Below are 21,457 nucleotides of genomic sequence, written 5' to 3' on the forward strand. Positions count from 1 at the left end.
GCGTCACACAAACACGTCCCGGGAAAAGAAACCGCATGATTTTTGTGTAACAGAGCTTCTTAAAACAACAGGTTCTGTATACCTGATATATATGCGCACACACACACACACTTTCAGACACACTCGGCTGGTTATAAATGTTGAGGTGAAAGACCCCCGGAGAGGCAGACGCGGGGGGTCAGCGGCGCTGCCATGGACCACAGAGCAAACGCATTACGCTGCCATTCAGACCTTAATCTAATCAAAGGGTGGTAGACACACACACACACACATACACACACACACACACACACACACGGTCGCTTGCTTGAGCAAAGGCATCTGCTTTTTCCTTTCTGTTTTGCCTAAACCTTCTCACTCCTCTCTCTCCTTCATTATAGAGTCTCTCACCTCTTTCCCTACCTGGAATACCAAGGGGGAGTTTCCACACACACACACACACACACACACACACACCAGTTCGATCCTTTACACATGTCCGCTTCTAGTTTTCCAGCCGACATCACGACTGATCTGAATATTTATGTGAGATATTTCCATAATAAATAAGATCCCATCTTCCATCTTTACTTATCTGTTAAAATGTTCTTCTTTTTTTGTCCCAAAGCGAGAGCTGAGAATAAATCCACACTGTTTCACTCGACTACACAAAAACAAAGTGTCTCTCTCAAACCAGATGTTGGATTAAGTGCACTATGTGATGCACCCTATGTAGTTAACATAAAATATAAACAGGATGCCATGTTGTGCATTTTTAACCCGGGCAAAACAAACAAACAAACAAACAAACAGAAGAAACAAATAGCTGAAGATGAATCTGAAATATTAAAAAGAATCTTAAAAAAAAATTAATAAAATGTTTTAAGAAGTAAATTTCCACTGATAAATATCCGTCTGTCTGTCTGTCTGTCTGTCTGTCTGTCTATCTATGTAGCTGTCTTTGTGTGTCTATCTCTCTATCTATCTGTCTGTCCGTCCGTCTATCTATCTGTCTGTCTGTCCATGTATCTCTGTCTATCTATCTGTCTGTCTATCTATCTATCTCTCTATATCTGTCTATCTATCTATCTGTCTGTATCTATCTATCTATCTATCTGTCTATCTGTCTGTCTATCTGTCTGTCTGTCTGTCTGTCCATGTATCTATCTATCTATCTATCTATCTCTCTATATCTATCTGTCTATCTATCTGTCTGTATCTATCTATCTATCTATCTATCTATCTATCTATCTATCTGTCTGTCTGTCTGTCTGTCTGTCTGTCCATGTATCTATCTATCTATCTATCTATCTATCTATCTATCTATCTATCTATGTCTATCTATCTATCTATCTATCTATCTATCTATCTATCTATCTATCTGTCTGTATGTCTATCTATCTATCTATCTATCTATCTATCTATCTATCTGTCTGTCTGTCTGTCTGTCTGTCTGTCTGTCTGTCTGTCCATCATATCTCTTGTTAACAGACTCTTGTGAACTCACATTCTATAAAATATAAACAGATATTTTAAACAATGGAAATCTCTGTTTATTATTTATAATTATTTCCCCCAGAATCTGTCTCTCTCAAATCTGAAATCAAAACAAGACAACGCTCATGTGACCTGAAAGGTGTAAACACACACACACACACCCACACACTTCACACTTTCAGGTGGCAGGTTCCAGCGTCTCCTCGGGCCGGTCGGAAGGTGCCATGCAAATCAGTGCGGTGAAATGCATCATGGTCCGTGATCAGACCGCAGTGAGTTAGGTGAGCAGTGGAGAGTGGGAGCGTGAAAACCGAGCGGTGTGGTGCGACAAACAAACACACATACACACATACACACACACATACACACTTACTCCACACTTTCACAGATAGACTAACAAGTTTTTTCTCCTCTGTGAGATCTTTCACTCTCGCCGCCGATCGATAGATCCAGCTGATTATGGATTACAGCATGTCTCTCTCTCTCTCTCTCTCTCTCTCTCTGTCCCTCTCCTTCTCTCTCTATCTCGTCATGTTTTGAAGCACCACTAAGGATCAGAGTTACATGGATTACTCTGACATCTCTATCTGTCTTATGTTACCCACATGGTACTGTAAACACACACACACACTCGTACCAGCCTCCTTTATTATTCCTGCGAGTTTTCTAATAGAATCTGGCACTGCCGTTAGATTTTTAATATCTTAGTGAGTGTGTGTGTGTGTGTGTGTGAGTATGAGTGTGTGTGAGAGAGAGTATGTATATGAGTGTGTGTGAATGTGTGTGTGAGACAGTGTGTGTGTCAGTGACTGTGTATATGAGAATGTGTATGAGAGTGTGTGTGAATGTGTGTGTGAGACAGTGTGTGTGTCAGTGACTGTGTATGTGAGAATGTGTGAGTATGAGAGTGTGAGTGTGTGTGTGAGAGTGTGTGTGTGTGTGTGTGTGCGTTTTCTGATCTATAAAGACATACAGTGCAGCTTGTTCTCTGTCCCCTAACCACTCTGACAATCACCGATCCTTCATTACTACAAAATCAGGGCACAGGGCCAAATCTACCCATAATGCAGAGCAGCACGCTGTGGGTACCGCCATGCTCCGGGCACTGCCTGACCCTGGGGCTGGGTGAAGTGGGGCAGGTGGCCAGGGTTGTCAATCAAAGCAGTGTTTCTGCACACAGCGCAGTGGGGGACCAATTACGGCCCAGCGGGGGCGCGGCATGGCAACCGCACGGCAACCGTATGCTCCAATCACGCGGCGGACGGGTGAGTGACAGGGAATGTGTGTGTGTGTGTGTGTGTGTCGCATGGGATTTGGCATGAACATGAACAGCGCACACTTTTTGTGCATGCTGCGCTAATGATGAACAATTAATACACAAACCCAGAACAAAGAAGTTTTCCAGGTTTGATAGTCAGCACAAAAGACGGGAGGAAAGACTCTCAATCTGGCAACCCGAGCCTAGTGAAATGATCCCAGACTGCATAACGATCAGGAAAAGGTGATTGTCCAAGATGGCCGCCGTCATGAAGTCCCAGAACTGGTGGCAAAGTTTAGTTCAACACGAATGACATCTCAGGGTGAATTATCGATCACAGAAACCGCCCCCCCCCACACCCAAAAAGAAAAAAAACCCCAGTAAAACCTCTCTAATGCTGAAGACCCGGGCCACGTATCGCTCCGTCAGAGCCGCAGCCAGAGACAGAACCTGAACTGTTTTAATAAAAACCGCTGGCTTGCGACTTCAATTTCATTTTGATGAGAATCCTCCAGTGGGAGCGTCCTCCTATCGGGGCTGAGGGGCAGATCGAATTTTCATGATTGTTATTATTGTTATTATACAGCGCCAGATAAACAGCGGCGTTAATCTGCTACGTTTCCTTTTCCCTTATCGCGGCGGCTGGAGAAAAGCAAGAGCGCCTTTCTTTCTCCTGAACCCATCCGCACTGTAATTAGTCTTCATTCATATTCCCTCACAAACACACACACACACACACACACGGGGGGTGGTGAAGGTTGTGTTCACCAAATTAAAAATTTGTCATTAAGTGGAATTTACCATAATGCCATTTTATCTTCCAGCGGTTGGGTGAGGGAGGGGGTGAAGCAAGCAAGCGTGTGTGTGTGTGTGTGTTTAAGGCAGGGGGGCAGCCGGGGGTTCTGTAAATTGAAAAACCAGAATAATCCTGCCCTCTCTATTGCCCTCATCGACACACACACACACACACACCAAATCCACAGCCATTGGGGTAATTAAATAATAGCGCTTTAAGATTTTAATTTGTCCTTTTTTCCCCTCTCGCTAATGTCGCCGCCGTCGGCAGGGCTCTCTCTCAGAACCTATTATTATGGGACGCATATGAAACAGGTGGGAGGGGGAAAAAAATGCGCACACACACTCTCACACACATTAGATCAGCAAATATGAAGCCTGAATCATTAAGGAACAGTATCTCTCTTTCTTAATAAGCAAAGACAAAAGGGTTTAACCCCCAGAGACCTAAAAAGACAAATCCGGCGGGGTGGGTAGGGGCTGTTTGGGGCGGGGGGTCCTCTGATTCTTCTGCCAAACTCTTCCTTTAAAGGTACAATGCATCCGTGGACAAATACGAATCAGAAAAACGTGTATGTCTTGTATACGAACTGAATGTCCACCTAGCTAGCTACGTTCTCGCTTTTCTAAGTAACTGAACACTACTTGCAAAGAAGTGCTTGGACCCCTGTGATCGCTGCTTGCAGTAATATTCCCCGATAATTTTGTCCTGCTTGGAAGGAACACAATATTTTTCTTACACAAATGATATGATAGTGTGTTGTGATGTCATAAACTGCGATACAAGACTGGATGGTTGCCAGGATGCGGGGTAGATGGGAATGAGACAGAGGGCTGGGGTAGAAACGAGTTTTCTTCTCCGCCTTTCACTCTTCCTCAGCATATCCCAGACTCTTCCTCTCTCCCTGTCCTTCAGCATTTCCCAGACTCTTCCTCTCTCCCTGTCCTTCACCGTATCCCAGACTCTTCCTCTCTCCCTGTCACTTCACCGTGTCCCAGACTCTTCCTCTCTCCCTGTCCTTCAGCATTTCCCAGACTCTTCCTCTCTCCCTGTCCTTCAGCGTATCCCAGACTCTTCCTCTCTCCCTGTCCTTCAGCGTATCCCAGACTCTTCCTCTCTCCCTGTCCTTCAGCGTACCCCAGACTCTTCCTCTCTCCCTGTCCTTCAGCGTATCCCAGGCTCTTCCTCTCTCCCTGTCCTTCAGCGTATCCCAGGTTCTTCCTCACTCCCTGTCCTTCAGCGTATCCCAGGCTCTTCCTCTTTCCCTGTCCTTCAGCATTTCCCAGGCTCTTCCTCTCTCCCTGTCCTTCACTGTGTCCCAGGCTCTTCCTCACTCCCTGTCCTTCAGCATTTCCCAGGCTCTTCCTCTCTCCCTGTCCTTCACTGTGTCCCAGGCTCTTCCTCACTCCCTGTCCTTCAGCATTTCCCAGGCTCTTCCTCTCTCCCTGTCCTTTAGCATTTCCCAGGCTCTTCCTCTCTCCCTGTCCTTCACCGTATAGCAGGCTCTTCCTCTCTCCCTGTCCTTCAGCATTTCCCAGGCTCTTCCTCTCTCCCTGTCCTTCACCGTATAGCAGGCTCTTCCTCTCTCCCTGTCCTTCAGCATTTCCCAGGCTCTTCCTCTCTCCCTGTCCTTCAGCATTTCCCAGGCTCTTCCTCTCTCCCTGTCCTTCACCGTATAGCAGGCTCTTCCTCTCTCCCTGTCCTTCACCGTATAGCAGGCTCTTCCTCACTCCCCGTCCTCAGCTTTATGAAGTGTTTACTTGATGCTTTCCTCTTGTTCATCCATCAGATTAAATCAGACTAACTTCACATCCTGAGTTAATCAGTTTGATACGACTCCACATCGGATGCACTCTTAATCCGAGTTCTTACAAGGTGCCTCTTGATACGTGATCATGGAAGCATGAAAAATACATTTACAGAGACAATGATTCCATATGAAAGAGTGGGTTTGATGCAGTACAGAATAATGCAGTGTAGGAGGTCACACCTCCTTCAGGGGGACAGAAGCACAGAGGCCACGCCTCCTTCAAGAGGACAGAAGCACAGAGGCCACACCTCCTTAAACAGAACTGAAGCATTGAGGCCATACCTCCTTTACTGGGACTGAAGCACAGAGACCACACCTCCTTCACTGGAACAGAAGCACAGAGGCCACACCTCCTTTACTGAGACTGAAGCACAAGGCTACACCTCCTGTACTAGGAGTGAAGCACAGAGACCACACCTCCTTTATTGGGGCCACACCTCTCTTTATTGCATGATTATGACAGGTTTAAGGATGTTTACTCACTTATTAGTTTGTTTGCTAAATATCAATCATACTTTTTCTAGTGCGAGGAAGGGGGCGGGGCTAGAAACGCCCAAAGCACTCACAAAAGCCTTTCATTTGCCAGTCAAGAAATACAGAGATAGAAAATATAAATAAACATCTGGCAAGTGTGTGAGGAATTCACGAAAAATCAACCGAGCAAAAAGAACATGGAGCTGCTACTAAATAATAAACACGGTATTAAATATTAATACAAATAAATCCTTTGGAAAAATTTGTGAACTGAATCCGGCATTTTTATGGCCCTGCTATCAGGAATACATCAGATTTACTGCAGCAACCTGGAACTCAAACACACCCTCGGAAAGGTGGCTTCACTTTCTGCATTTGGGAACGTTTCAGGGTCGAAACCAGTCTACGGTGTTCACACCTGACCAAATAAAACAGGAAAAAAAATATAAAATCTCATACATTCATGAACCTTCAGGTCAGCTGTGGTCATTAATCAGACTAGTGGCAATTCACGACTTCATCTCCTCTTCAAAACACGTCACTAAACACACTTTCCTGGGGCTTCTTCTTTAGTATTTGGACGAGATCAGGGGCAATTGCGTAGCTCCTCGAGCCTCAGCCTCTTCTTCTTAACACTTTATGAAATCCCATTACCCGCAAACTGAATAGACGCCTTTCTAAAAGCCAGATTTCATTAACGCACCTTAACCCGCTCTTTCATTAGGACATAAAAAAAAAAGGTTTAAATATGGCGAAGAATACCTGCGGTTCAGCTCCCGAAGGATTACTCTTTTTGCCCTTTTCCACCCACTCCGGCTCTCGATGCATGACAGCGACAGAGGGAGGAAAATAAAAAATGAAATAAATAAAAAAAAAAAAAAGGAGGGAGAGAGGGAGGAAGAATTTTCGGTGAAAGGTAATGCTGAATAAATACGGCGAGATTTGCGGAGGGAAAGGCGAGGGAAGCGGTCACGCTCCGCACCTCGTGAACATCCTCCATTTTCTCCTTCGGCTGGTCGGCCGAGCTTCTAAGCTGCTCCAGACCCAATTACTATTGATCACGCCGGCTGAGGAGAGACACAAACGTACGGCAGGACGACGGTCAGGCATAGAATCGAACGTGGCTCTACATAAAGCGGCAGTTACGGCTAAATCAGCCGCTAGATTTTCGTGTTAAGTGGGGGTGGGGGCATTAAAAAGACGTTCGAATCCTCGAAACGTCAACGTTATTTTCCTTCATAAAAGAAACCGAATTCAACCAAGTTCACATCACATAATAGCATCGTCTGGTGAACTCCGGCTCACCGTACGATAACGTGGCAGACTTTAAAGATAAGCCGGAGAGCCGGCGCTGACTGAGGAAAATGACGGGAAAAGCTAGCGCGATAGGAGAGAAATGAATCCAGGACAGATACATCGCCGCTATTTTGGCAGGTGTAATAAACGGCGTGAGCTTCCGAAGCTAGCGTCCTACATTTAAGTCTATTTAAAAGCACCCAAAAAACTTCATTTCACCGGCATCCGCTACCGGCAAGACATAAATAACACACTTCCATATCTATTCCATATATTTTTTTTATATGGGGTATGGGATGATGGGATTATCCTCATAAAAAGAGGTGCAGTGGAATCGTTTAGTAACAGTGACGATCCACGTACATATACAGTGGCATTAGAATATCATCTGGAAGGATCGACAAGGGGCGGAGTTTCATCTAATCGCACGCTCAGGAGGTTTACATACGAATAAACTGGCTTCCTGACCCATCAGTCGCAATGTATCTGTGTTTTATACAAAGAAATAATTTAATAATAATTTATACTAAAACTGTTTATATGACCAAAATATTATAATAATAAAAAAATATAATTAAAAAAATAAAAAAAATAAAAAATAAATAAATTTTGTTGCAGCAAGTGTGCATTGAGATTGAAGCTGTAAAAAATAAGCTGAACTAAAATTAAAAATAAGTGACACATGGATTTTTCAGCAGGAAAATGAATTGTGCTGATGTTAGATTTATTTTTTTTCCTGCAGGTTACCATAATGCAAACAAAATCAAATGAAACAAAGCACTAACATAAAGCCAGGCAACGTGGATATTTCGGCAATATCTCTCTGACATGAATCTCTATTACTTACGGTCCATTAACATTAACCACATTGCGGCTTGCGTTCGTATTTATACTAAAACCTGAAACTTTTTTGTTTAGAGACAAATTGTGGAAATGCTTGTGGGTTAAAACTGAATTGAACAATTATGTATGTGATGAGAGAAAGGCAGAGAGACTGAAAAAAGAAAAGAAAACAAAAATGCTCTACATGAACCTGAACACAAGACAGAACTGTATTATATATTAGAAAAAAAAATATATTAATAACTAACATGTGTGCTAACATTACAATTAATTATGTTAATAACCATATTAGGAGAATATTTGGTTAAGAAAACCACTACTAGCTCTTCTTATTAACCTTCCCAGTGTCTCAATAAAAAAAAACAAAAAACAATAAATAAAGTTTAAATCTGTCCATTAAAATCAGTGAGGTAAAGAAAGTTCCAGAGGAAGTAATGATGAGCTGAAATGACTTACAAAGCAGGAAGTACCAGTGAATGGATCGGTCTTTAACTATAGAGCAGGTCGTTATCTGTGTATCTATATATCGTGAGACGAAGGAAAAAAATAAATAAAACAAGGCGTAAGGTGTTAATTTTAGCTAATTTAAACCGATCAAGGCAAAACTTTTAGTTCATTTCCTAAAAATTAATTAATTAATTAAAAAATAAATAAATACTCTGGTGAAACTATTCACTTATTTAACGGTTCAACAAAGAATTTTAGGTGTAGTAAATTTAGCTCATTTAAACCATAACTAAGAATATTAAGTAAAGAATATTTTTTAGAAAATATGGAAAAATTTTAGGTGAAAAATTAAGCTCATTTAAACTATTTTGATCAATTTTTACAGAATTTGAAAGAAAAAAAATGTTGCAACTTTTAACTAATTTAAACCATCAACAAAGAATATTATATAAATATTTTAGCTTTAATTGGAAAAAGAAAATTTGGCAAAAATTTTAGTCAAAAATTTTAGCCAATCAACAAGAATATTAGCTGATGATTTTTTGCTCATTTAAACCACGATCAATAAACACTGGGTGAAAGTTTTAGCTAGGTTAAACAATCAACAAAGAATATTAGCTACATTTATTTTTAGCCATACCATCAACAAAGAATATTAGGTGTAAGACACAAACAAAAGGTGTAACTTAAACCAAAAAATAAACCATCGATAAGAAAGACTTCTAGAAATGAAGATGACAAGCTTACAAAGAGGAAAGAGATCTAAAAGATACGTCTAAATTTAGAAGAGATGGCGAAAACTTATCTGAGTAAATCTGAAGGCATGCTCCTAAAAAAAGGTGGAGCAGGTTACATAAAAGTATGAAAAACATCTCAATTTATTATACTCGGGTTAGGGTTAGGGTTAGTATGGTTAATATGATAGTAGGGTTAATATGATAATAATTTAAACTTAAAGAAATCAAGGCAAAACTTATAGTTAATTTCAACCATTATAAAAAAAATAAATAAAAAAAATTCTGGTGAAACTTTTTACTAATTTTAAGGTTGAACAAAGAATTGTAGGTATAAATTTAACTATAAAATTATGAAAAAAATCCCAATTTATTATACTGTAATACGATAATAATATAAACTTAAATTAAACAAATCAAGGCTAAACTTTTAGTTAATTTCCACCATTATTTAAAAAAAATAATAATTCTGGTGAAAGTTTTCACCAATTCTAAGGTTGAACAAAGAATTGTCGGTGAAAATTTAGCTCAGAGAAAAACATCTCAATTTATTATATTGTAATACGACAGTTACATTAGAACTGTGTAATTCAAACAATATGCAGTTTTAAAAACTTGTAGACTTTATAATTTATTCGATCCATATAGCTTTTTATTCTGGAACTTTCCACAGGAAACATTAGGTCTAAGTTAACGTTATTTTTAGGAGGTTTGGATTAAACCGCTTCAATTGTGGTTCAAGCAATTTATATTGACAGAAAAAAAAACAATCTCCGGACAGAAATCACTGAGGTGAAGAAAGTTCCAGAAGAAGCAATGATGAGCAACGAGAGATTTTATTCAGTGGCCGGATCCAAACGTACATACGTTTTTACATTTTATGCACGTCTTATGGAAGTTTGACAGACGACAAATTGTTTGTTTTACGTTTTCTCATCTTCGTAGCCTGTATCTGTTCCTCTTCTCTCTACGCTTCGCTACCCTCTTACAACAAGTAAAAGTTGTTTTGCGAGGCGCTGAGTTCAGTTTAACTGTGTGCGAAACAGAGGCGGGGGGAGGACAAAAAAACCCAGGTCTTTCCTCACACACAAGTTTGTCTTACTATCCTTATGAGGACCTTCCACTGACACACACACTTTCAACTTACTTGTTTATAAGAACCTTAGTTTTGACAATCTCACTTAAAGCTAAACCTTAAATTAATCTCAGGAGCAAAAAAATAACAACAATAATAATAATTTAAAGCTTTTAAGTAAAAGTGTCAGGTTTATATGATAAAAAGCTGGTTTCTGGGGACCGCTCATGTTTTCCCATAAGGATCAGCGTATCTGAGAAATTTGACTTTATGAGGAGATTATGTCTCTGCTAAGATATGAAAACATGGTTGCTTAGCCGCCCACCACCCCAACACACACACACGCACACACACACAAAGTGAAGTTCCCCGAATATGTAAAAAAGAGGCCCTAATAATAGCGAGGTGCCGTTTTCTGGAAGGTCCCAGAGGGAGGTAAAAAGCCTGAGAGATTACTAGCTGTGAAACACACACACACACACACACAGAGGAGTTTAAAAAAAAGAAAAGAAAAAAAAAAGACCACCGGGACAGACCCGAGTTGTGCTGCCGAGGTCACAAAGTGCAGCTAGTTCAGGCAAAAAGATATACGATTAGAGACTTTTAAACCAGAAGTCAAAAAAAATCATAAGTAATCATATTCTAATCGTGAAACACCACCGGTCGGAGTGTGTTCTCTCTTTTTCTTTTTTCTTTTTCCTCTTTCCTGCCCTCGGACCACTGAACAGGGCTGCCATTCAGAAAGCCACCGCATTACCACCGAACCCTCCCTTTCATCCCCCCGAATCTTATTGAAATAATATTAATATTTATCATTCCCAACCCCCCTCAACACACACACACACACACACACACACCTTGGGCAAACTGTTAATAAAGGCCTTACTTCCTAAATCCACACCCCAAGACATCCTTGCAAAAAAGGAAAAAGAGAGAGAGAGCCAGTTAGAGAAAGTTGCCTGTGATGGGGAAAAAATTAATCACGTCTCGCGAGGGTGCCTCTTTCTTCCTTCGCCGGGACAATAATTTGATTTGATATTAAATGACTGCTTGATTATAATGGATTTTATTGGTAATTGTAATTGACGTTTCGCCCCCGTCCTGTTTTTTTTTTTCTCTCTCTCCCTTTCGGTTTCCTCTTTCCCTCCTTCGTCGAGCGTAAATGATGAGGGACAGAGCGAAGGGGACGGGAGAAAAAGAAATCCGGTCCTGCTTGAAGCGCTCGGCTAATAACGGATTAATGAACTGATTTACTAAGCGTGTTGCTTGGAAAACGGAATAATAAAGATCCGCTTGTCGTCTATATCGGCTTTGTTTACGACGTTCGGAAAGCCGGAAGCAGGATATATAAACGTTGAACGATATCTTGGGAGAAATTCCTAAACATGACCTGTACATAGGACATTCCTAACTACAATAAATCATAGAGCTAGCTAAAAAAAAAAATACGTCCAACTGTGATGTCAACAACGTAAGCAATTGACTGAGCCACGTTATACTGTTATATAGTGCATTAAAACCCGGAGCCACGGTTCCAATCGGGGCAAAAACAAGCTCGGGTCACGCCAAACACACACACACACACACACACATACACAAGGCGGCCCGGCGATTGACGAAACTCTCATTTCCCCCTCCTGAAAGGAAAAAACACAACTCTTCTCCTTCCTTTATTTGAATACGGAGTCGTTATCGCATTTAAATAATGAGTTCTCGCAAACGAATTTCAAGGTGCGTGTGGGAGGGACCCCCCCCCCAAACACACATAGAGGGGAAAAATAAAATTCTATATTGAACAAACGTTTACCCCGAAAACCAAATGAGCACCTGCGAAAAACAAACCCAGATGTTTACACTTGAGGTTTTTGCGGGCATTTCCATATTAAAAATAAGAAAAATAAATGAATGCTACGACGAAGTGGATAAAGTGTAGTGTTGTGCGTTCTGCTTTACGGTGTGCACCTATAGGTTGTTTTTAGGAACAGCTTGGAACTTGAACGAAACTTTGTCGTTATTCAAGAATAAATAAAATAAAATATATTTAAATATGTACATATATATATATAGCTCAAACTTATCTGAGACAAATTTAAAGTACACAAACTTGCAAAGAAACACAATTACGACAAAAACAATCCCTGTTAAATCCTGAGATCTCGCCGAAACTGCGGCGACAGAGCCGGAATGGCTTCCTCGGCTAATCGAACCTGGCGTGTGACCGTTTAGTATGAAATTGGGATGGAAGCTTGCCATCAACACCCCCACACACACACACACACCCACACATATCCACCACCCCGTCATCTAAAGCCTCAAAATAGTGCGTAACGTGATTAAGGCTACCTGCTGTCCCATGCTAAAGCCCACCCAAAAAGCCAGGCGCTGAAGGCGAGGGTGCAAGCCGAGCCTCAAAATGGGATTAGTCCGTCTGCGCTTGTTGTAGCGGGAGTTAAAGGCAAACCGGGAATTGGGTGCTTTTTTTTTTTTAAGTTCTAAAAACGTTCAGTTAAAGGTCAATTAGCAAACTTTTTGTTTTTTTTAAATGGATCGTAACTAATTTCACAAGACACTGTTAGTGAAGTTTTAGCGCGCGTGTTTAACCGACGATGAGTAATATATCAGTGATACTGTGTAAATATTACAATGCTAGCCATTTTGTTTCAGGAAAACGATCCGACGACACACGTTTTAGGTCGCGTTCTAATAAGCAAAGTTCTTTGTTGGAGTGCGTAAACTAAAACAAATCAAAATGATACACGATCTGAGGAAATTTTATTTATTTATTTTTTTTTTTAAACAAAAATTTAAAAAAGGTCTTTTTGACTGTGTAGCTTCAACGCTAACGCCTTTTTCCCTTTTTAGCCGCTAATCCGGGTTCATCTTAACAGGAGCAGCAGATCGGAAAAGTAGCGAAACGTATTAGGACTCAAAAACTCAAAATTGTAAAGAGAAATTCCTCTGAAAAAAACTGATGTGATAAAAAATAAAAATGAAATAAATAAATAAAAACACGCAATTTTTATCAGCGTAAAAGAAGAATATGTTGAAAATCAGAAAACTGAACAAACAGCTCACACTTAAGTGATTTTGTGGTGTGTGTGTGTGTGTGTGTGTGTGAGTGTGTGTGTGTATATGGGGGGGGGGGGGTCTGTTCAAACACACAGAGTGGAGAAATGGGTGTGGTGTTTCAGCTGAAGTGGCACTGCTGTGCCCAGATAAGGGCCGATGCCTATCCCTGCCACACACACACACACCTCACTCACACATGCACACAGTCCCTGTGCTCCCTCACTCACACAGAAATGCACACACACCTTCTCAGATTAGCATAAACACACACACACACACTCTCTTCCTACATACACACACACACTAAAGCTCATCTCAGGGAGTGTGTGGAGTGTCGACACGTCCTTCCTCAACCTCATATAACCAGCGCGTCCTCACACACACTGCAGCACGGATGTACACACAACTCAGTGTTCAGACGAGAGACACGGCTTGAGGGATCCCACACACACACACACACACACACACACACACACACACACACACACACTCCCTACATCCATCAATCATGTAATATTAAATAAAAGCAGAAAAACGTGTAAAAAAAAAAAAAAAAGAGCAAAATTGTTGGCAGTATTCCAAAAAAATAAAATAAAAAATTCCTAGAGTTCCTGATTCCCAAATTCATCGTCTACACTAAAGCCATGATGGCAAAAAAAAAAAAAAATTCACAGCTCTGAATCGGTATGGAGAAAAAAAGCTGACAGAGCTGACCTCTGTAACGTTGCGGACGAATCCTGAGGCAAGCAAACCATCACTCCATATTTATTGGAACATGGAGACAGACAGCTTCCTTTAAAAAAATGTAGCTGGTTATTTCTTTTAGCTGGAGTCAGTTGAATGTAGATTTTTGCTAGCTCCAAGATTTGGCTAAGCTTCATAATTTGCTAGACTTTGTCGTCAAATCATTTTCTTTCTAGTATAAGACTGTAGGATATTTTATTTATTTAGCTACCTACTTTTAGCTAAATGAAAGTTTGTTTTGTTACATTTTTTTTTGTATTTGCGTTAGCTGGTTTATTCGTGCTACGGCTCGGTTAATGGAGACGTAGCGGCTACTTTGTGGATTACGCCAGGCTAGCAGGTGGAAAGTCGTATTGCACCAGTATAATTTACATATTAACGAGTTTTTCTTTGAATTATTTTTTTTTTTTTTAATAAATTGTTCATATAAGACGATATTTCGGATCAGTCAAAAGACAATCGCTGACTGCAAACTATGCACTAACATGCAAACTATGATACTGTACTAACCTCTACAGTGTACAATTTTTTAGGTAGTGTTCGTTGTCATGGTAACCAAAAAAAAAAAAGAAGAAGAAGAAGAAGCAGCAGCTTTGTGGCGGCTGTGAAAGGTTTCGCTAACAACGTCTGTGTGCAACTTGTGTTACGGTTAATTTGAGGAAAAAAATAAACAATAAAAAAGTCTTACCTTTATCTCAGTACCACAGTTTCATATTTTTTCCCTCTCACACACACACACACACACACACACACAAACAGACCGCCGGCCTCGGCTGCTCTTCTCAGGCCCGAGTGCCCCAAAGCTTGGAACAAAGTTTGGAGATCGAGGGGCGACGGCAAGGGGGATGAAAAGAAAAGGGGAGGGAGATAGAATGAAAGAGAGAAAGAAAAAAAAAAAAGGTTGACCACTAAATGAGTTTGAACTATGAAGTGCAACCTAATTTGGGGTATTTGGGACAAGACGGCTAAGCAAAAAAAAAAACCTAGACTGAAATGCAGAACGTGATTTTCGGAATTTACCTCAGATGACTAAGAAACGGAAAGCTAAAAAGATCGCCGCTGTCGAATGCTTGATTCCGATTGGTCGGAAGGCGTCGATTACTTTCCTGTAGCATTTTCACGTAGTAAGAGCTAACACACGGACTCCGGTGGAAGTAAGGAAGGAGTCTCCAGTGCCAGTCTTCGCTAACCTGCTGCACGTTTTCTGACGCAGGTGAAAGAACTTCGATCGCATGTTTAAACTGTGTTGCGGAAAATCGTTAGCACGGACGAAACGTCTGACCCCTGATTATGTTCCTACACCGATATTTAAAACGGAATCGCAACGGCAAACCAAAGCGCGTCTGAACGATAACAATAGACGGACCCCGGTTTCCATGGAGCGTGAGTGCGGATTCCGAAATGAAAACGTGTACTAATCACATTGTCTTGTGTTTTATCAGCGGCAGCTGCAGTCGACACGCGCCACACAGCCGCCACGGGACAACTGGATTTGTGTGTCTGAGCATCTGTGTTCGGCTTTCAGCAGCCAAATGAAATTAGTCACCGCTGTCCAGAACTCTTTGCTTGTTTGTCAGATATTCTAACACCATACTTACACACACACACACACACACACACGCTCAAACGATGGCCAATTTAAATCGTATGCCAAGAAAACCACATAAAATAAAAAGATTTCAGGTGCTGTAACCATTTCAATTATTCATATGCCATCACCAAAACCATAACCATGAACACCAACACACACACACACACACACACACACACACACACCCCTTTCACTCTGTTCCCTTGGTTCCGCTCTGTATTTTAGATACAAATATGACAATGAGCTGATTACAGGGTTCATACACACCTTATTTCTGTTTAAATAATTAACAGAAATAATTGTCAGATATTTTATTTTACATAATATATCTGCACATCAGACACCACTATTAGCGTTTTAGCTAACAGCATGAAAGCTAATTTCTGTCCTGACTCAAATCTGCCTTTGAATCCTATCGTTACCAGTCAGTCAGTCGACTTTTGTTAGTGCTAATAACGCTAATGTCTGCTATCACGATGACATTGTTGCATTAGCACTAAGCTAAAGGTAAGGAACGTCGCTTGTCTGCTACATTCAATTAAAGCTCAGAGTCGTCCATTTTATACACGCTTCATTGTTTTACGTCCAGTTCAACTGCTGATCTTTCCGGAAACGTTTCCTGTCCGTCTCTTGTGTTAGCATATGTTACAGTTACAGACGCGCTACTCGAGAACCCAAAATCTTTCCTCACAGGAATTCATTATTAAAGCACATGTTAAGTCTTACAAACTGCTTAATTATAAACAGTACAGTTTTCCCGATTGCTCGCATGTTGAAGTTCATTTGGCGCGTAATGTTAACTGGTTAATGCTAATAGTTTACCAACACATCTGAGGTAAACATTGATGTTCCAAAGACTTTTGTCTGGTTTCCACAATCACTGTTGCTTTCGATCGTCTGTATAAAAATACTTTAGCTCGCTAAATCAAAATGTTTAGCTTACAGGCTGGGAAATAATCCTGAATTTCATTTAGCAGTTAATGCTAAGTGGTTTCACGGTTTAATTGTTGCCTCAGAGAATTTTTTCTTTAACACATCTGAGGTAAATAAAACACTTTTGACTGATTTCCAGTCACCGTTGCTTTCAATCTTCTGTACAAAAATGCTTAGCTCGCTAAATCAAAATGTTTAGCTTACAGGTTGTGACAATCGTGAATTTTAGTTAGCAGTTAATGCTAAGTGGATTCACAGTTTCGTTTTTGCCTCAGAGAATTTTTTCTTAACACATCCGAGGTAAATAATGATGTTCCAAAGACTTTTGTCTGGTTTCCACAATCACTGCTGCTTTCGATCCTCTGTATAAAAATACGTAGCTCGCTAAATCAAAAATGTTTAGCTCACAGGTTGTGACATAATCCTGAATTTTCGTTCAGCAGTTAATGCTAAGTGGATTCATGGTTTCGTTTTTGCCTCAGAGACTGTTTTCTTAGCAGTTTAACCCCACATCTGAGGTAAATTTTCATATCCCTGATATTTATATCTTCTTCCCAGGGCAGCTCATCTTGTGTATATGCTAGTCAGCTAACATTATAGCCTCATGCATCCTAACAGTGAGTCTGTCCATCGCAGTTTACACTTTAGTCTGAGGTAAATGTTGATGTTTAACACTTTGGGACAACCCCGGGTGCGTTTGCGTCGTCGTTATAAAAGACGTTAACTAGTTAAATTATCTTCTTCGGTCGTTAGCTAGCGAGTCCATATTACCTAGTTGCTTAGCAACGGTGTTCTCACGGGTGTATCTGCTTCGACGGTGAGCCTGAAAGTTTCATCTGAACGCCTGAAAAGACGACGTTAAATTTTAATATTTGGAAATGTAATATTTAGTGGTTTTTGTAAGGATAAATCGTTTTAAAGGGGTTTAATGTTTATTAAAAACTGAATTTATTTGAAACAGCTCGAGTGTCTGTTTCTTCATGCAAGTCAACACCCGAAATCTCTCACACACACTACACACACACACACACACAAACACACACCCCTATTGGCTATGAGTCTCAAAGTCAAACTCCAGAGATCAGAGAGCGAGAGGGGATAAAGAATGAAAGAACAGGAAAGGGAAGAGACGACGAGCAAAGAAGTAGACAGAAAAGGGACCCCCTTTTACCCCCCTTACAAGTCCTCCATCCCTCCTTGCATGAGTGTGTGTGTGTGTGTGTGTGTGTGTGTGTGTGGTGGCCTGGACTGAGGCCCCATTCTCTACACATGAGAGCGCGAGGCTTGAGCAGCAGAGCAGAAACAGCAGGCCCACGAACCCGCCGTACGAGGGTGGGGGCAGAGAGACAGACGAAGAGAGAGACGGAGAGGCAGAGAGATAGAGAAAGAGAGAGAGAGATGAATAAGGATGATAAAGAAAAAATAACAGGAGTCGAGTAAAACGAGGAGGAAAGAAAGGAGGGAGAGAGCGGAGAAGGCAGATTGTAAAATAGAAGAGAAGGGTGAAAAGAGGCAAGAAAGAAAGAAGATGGAGGAGAGGAGTGTGAGAACGTGGCAATAAAATAAGAGCAGATTAAATGAAAATCAATATCCAGCTACAAATGCATATACATGTATTTTATATATTCCTAAACCCTTACACATCCACATCGAACCTCCGTGGATGTCAGGAGAAGACACGGTGAAGAGATACCATCGTGAGATGATCGAATTTAGATGACATGGGAGATGATCTCACCCAGGGCTTGTTTTTACTGCACATAATTTAGCATTTTTCTGTGTTTTACAAAAACATTTACCTGTTTTATTTTGTACTTCCTGTCAAATATCGACAAAGCTACCCGTAAACCACGGTGCCACCTACTTCAAACATAATGATCTGTGGGGACGGATGGATGGATGGATGGATGGATGGATGGATAAATAAATAAATAAATAAATAAATAAATAAATAAATAGATAGATAAATAAAATAAGACTGTAGGCTTGGCATTATTTTATTTATTTTATTCAGCTTGATAATACGCTGTTTTGTCTGTATAAAGAGCAGCACTGGTTTATTAAATGTTGCTGTATAATTGCTATGAAGATGGCCACTGCTCCAGCTGTATGGAAAACATAGTTATAACAGTTAGTTATAAAGCTAGCGCTAGTTTGGGTAACAAGCGTATATTTTTGTCTGTTTGTTTGTCCATAAGTCAACATTTTACAATGAATTTATAGTATCATTTTAGTTGTAATGAGTTTCTAAGCAATTTACGGAAAAAGATCCGAGGTAAATTTTATTATTCCTGATGATTTTTATCGTTTTTTTCAGTCATTCAGCCATTAAAACAAAAAAAAAAAAACGTGTCTTTTCTGGCTAGCTAAATTGTTAGCCTCGATTGTAGATTCTTCTCTTAGCAATTTATTAAACTTTCTGAGGTAAATCTTATAGTTTTGATCATTTTTTTTGTTGTTTTTCAGTGATTCAGCCATTAAAACAGAAAAACATGTCTTTTCTGGCTAGCTAAATTGTTAGCCTAAACCGTAGATACTTTTCTTAGCAATTTATCAAAATTTCTGAGGTAAATGATTTACCATGTATAAGCTGGCTAGCTAGCCTCAATTGTAATAACAGTGAGGCGTCTGTTTTTAATTATTTACCCACACATCTAAGATAAATCATGTTACCTCATGTCAATGTTTATATTCCCAACAGTCTTAATGTTTCCACAGTCAATACGCTTTTATACTGTCAAAATAAAAGGCTTAGCTAGCTAAATCAATATCTTCAGTCATTAGTTAGAGTCCATACTGACTAGTTGCTTAGCAACAGCAGGCGATCGGTGTAGCGGTCAAACTGTAAATTTATGGTTTACTTATTAATCGGTATTAACCAGGACAACTGAATATAATCAGGAGCAGGAAAAGCCCTGAAGAGAAAAGATGGAAAGCTGTGAGGGGAAAAAATACAAAACAGATTAATGGAAGGAGAGAAGGGAGAGTAAAAAAATCAGAGAGAGCGAGAGAGAGAAAGAGAGAGACAGAAAGAAAGAAAGAGAGCGAGAGTGAGAGCGAGAGAGATTTACGACCATGTTTTTATTCATCTGTGATTAAAGTCTAGCTCTCTGACATAAGAGTTGTTGTGTTAGTTGTTTTGTTTCCTCCAGCTCACACAGGAAGATTCCCCTCATTGCCTCTTTCACGTGTAAACACACGTATGTAAATTGCCTCGACACGAAACGAAGACAGAAACATTTTCCTTCTGTAACATTGGCCGACGTTTTACATGCGGACGTGTCTTCCGGCGCAGGCTTTCAGAGACGGGCGCTTTCAGAAAAACACACACACACTCACATCTTCCAGCTTCTACATACACACCTGCTGGAGAAAGTGAATAAACACACACTCTTACACACTCACCTGAGTGCTCCCTGTTACGGACCGCCAAGACGTTCAGCTGTATGTCCTGATCTCCTTCCTCCTTTTCCCGACCCAGAATCATCCAGCTCTCCAGTCCGTCTGAGTCCGAGTCCGAGTCCAAATCCGGATCCACCACGTACGGCGGAATCGATTCCGAATCCGACTCCGAATCCAGGACCACCACTTCATCACGAACGGCTTCACTTTCACGAAGATGCTGAGGCTGTGAAACGAGAGCCACTCCTTTCCCTTTTGACCTTTGACCTTTCCTGGCACACACGCTGTCCTCCTCCTCTGTGTTATCCGAAAGCGTGATGACGTCCGGCCCCGAGTCGATCAGGATGACTTCATCCGGAGGAGCGGCGGGAGGTTGGACTCTCCGGCCAGGTTGAGGTTCCTGAGGGGTCTCGTGACCGGAGCTCGTCTGGTTCTCCTCAGGGTTCTCGGTGCAATAGTGGAGCTGGGAATAGAGCTGGAACTCGAGGTCGCTGTCAGGCTCGGAGACGTCCGCGTGTTCTTCCTCGGCATACAGCTCGTCTTCGTACTCTTCCCGCTCCTGGTAGCCTGAGAACATCTTGACCTTAATGATGAAGAAAAAGTCACAGTTAACACCCAACACCAGAGTCTTCACATAAATCATATGACACAAACTTTAAAGTCTAGCACCAATCTACAAAACAGAAATCTTTCCAAAATGGTGGACGTCTGTATAGTTATTAAATCACTTGTGTGAGGGTGGAAACTTCAGTCTGATTCTTGACACAGTTTTTATGGGAGTTTTGACTTTACCTTCCTCCCTTATCTCATCTGTTACATCATTCTCGTCATAGATAGGTCACATGACCTTCAATCGACACTATATTGCCAAAAGTATTGGGACACCCCTCCAAATCATTGAGTTCAGGTGTTGTGTTTCAGGGGTTGGGCTCAACCCTTTAGTTCCAGTGAAAGGAACTCTTAATGCTTCAGCTTCATACCAAGACATTTTGGACAATTTCATGCTCTTTGTGGGAACAGTTTGGGGATGACCCCTTCCTGTTCCAACATGACCGTACACCAGTGACCAAAGCAAGGTCCACAAAGACATGGTTGAGTGAGTCTGGTGTGGAGGAACTTCACAGAGTCCTGACCTCAACCCCACAGAACACCTTTGGGATGAATTAGAGTGGAGACTGTGAACCAGGTCAAAACTGGGACGTCTGCCTTTACATGAACATGAATGTAATATGGAGTTGTCCTGCCCTTTACAGCTATAACAGCTTCAACTCTTCGGGGAAGGCTTTCCACAAAGTTCAGGAGTGTGTTTATAGGAATTTTTGACCATTCCTCTTGTGAGGTCAGGCACTGATATTGGACGAGAAGGCCTGGCTCGCAGTCTCGGCTCTAATTCATCCCAAAGGTGTTGTACGTTGGGGTTTGGGTCAGAGCAGAGTGCCATGATGCAGCGCTCCTGGAGCAGGGTGGGGGCCTTGCTCAAGTACCCTGAGCTTCCGGTCAACGACCCAC

The 21,457-nt window shown here is 41.1% G+C and overlaps 1 protein-coding gene across 1 annotated transcript in view; it reads right to left on the minus strand.

Moving 5' to 3' along the window:
• zcchc7 (zinc finger, CCHC domain containing 7) overlaps positions 1–21,457 on the minus strand; it is a 69,116-nt gene that overhangs the window by 46,730 nt on the left and 929 nt on the right. The window contains exon 2 of the mRNA XM_058384534.1: positions 19,952–20,531. Within this exon, the coding sequence (XP_058240517.1) occupies positions 19,952–20,525 (574 nt within the window). The 5' untranslated portion in view covers positions 20,526–20,531. The remainder of the gene's footprint in view (positions 1–19,951; positions 20,532–21,457) is intronic.

Source organism: Hemibagrus wyckioides, linkage group LG29 (genome assembly GCF_019097595.1).
Source record: "Hemibagrus wyckioides isolate EC202008001 linkage group LG29, SWU_Hwy_1.0, whole genome shotgun sequence".
NCBI lineage: Eukaryota > Metazoa > Chordata > Actinopteri > Siluriformes > Bagridae > Hemibagrus > Hemibagrus wyckioides.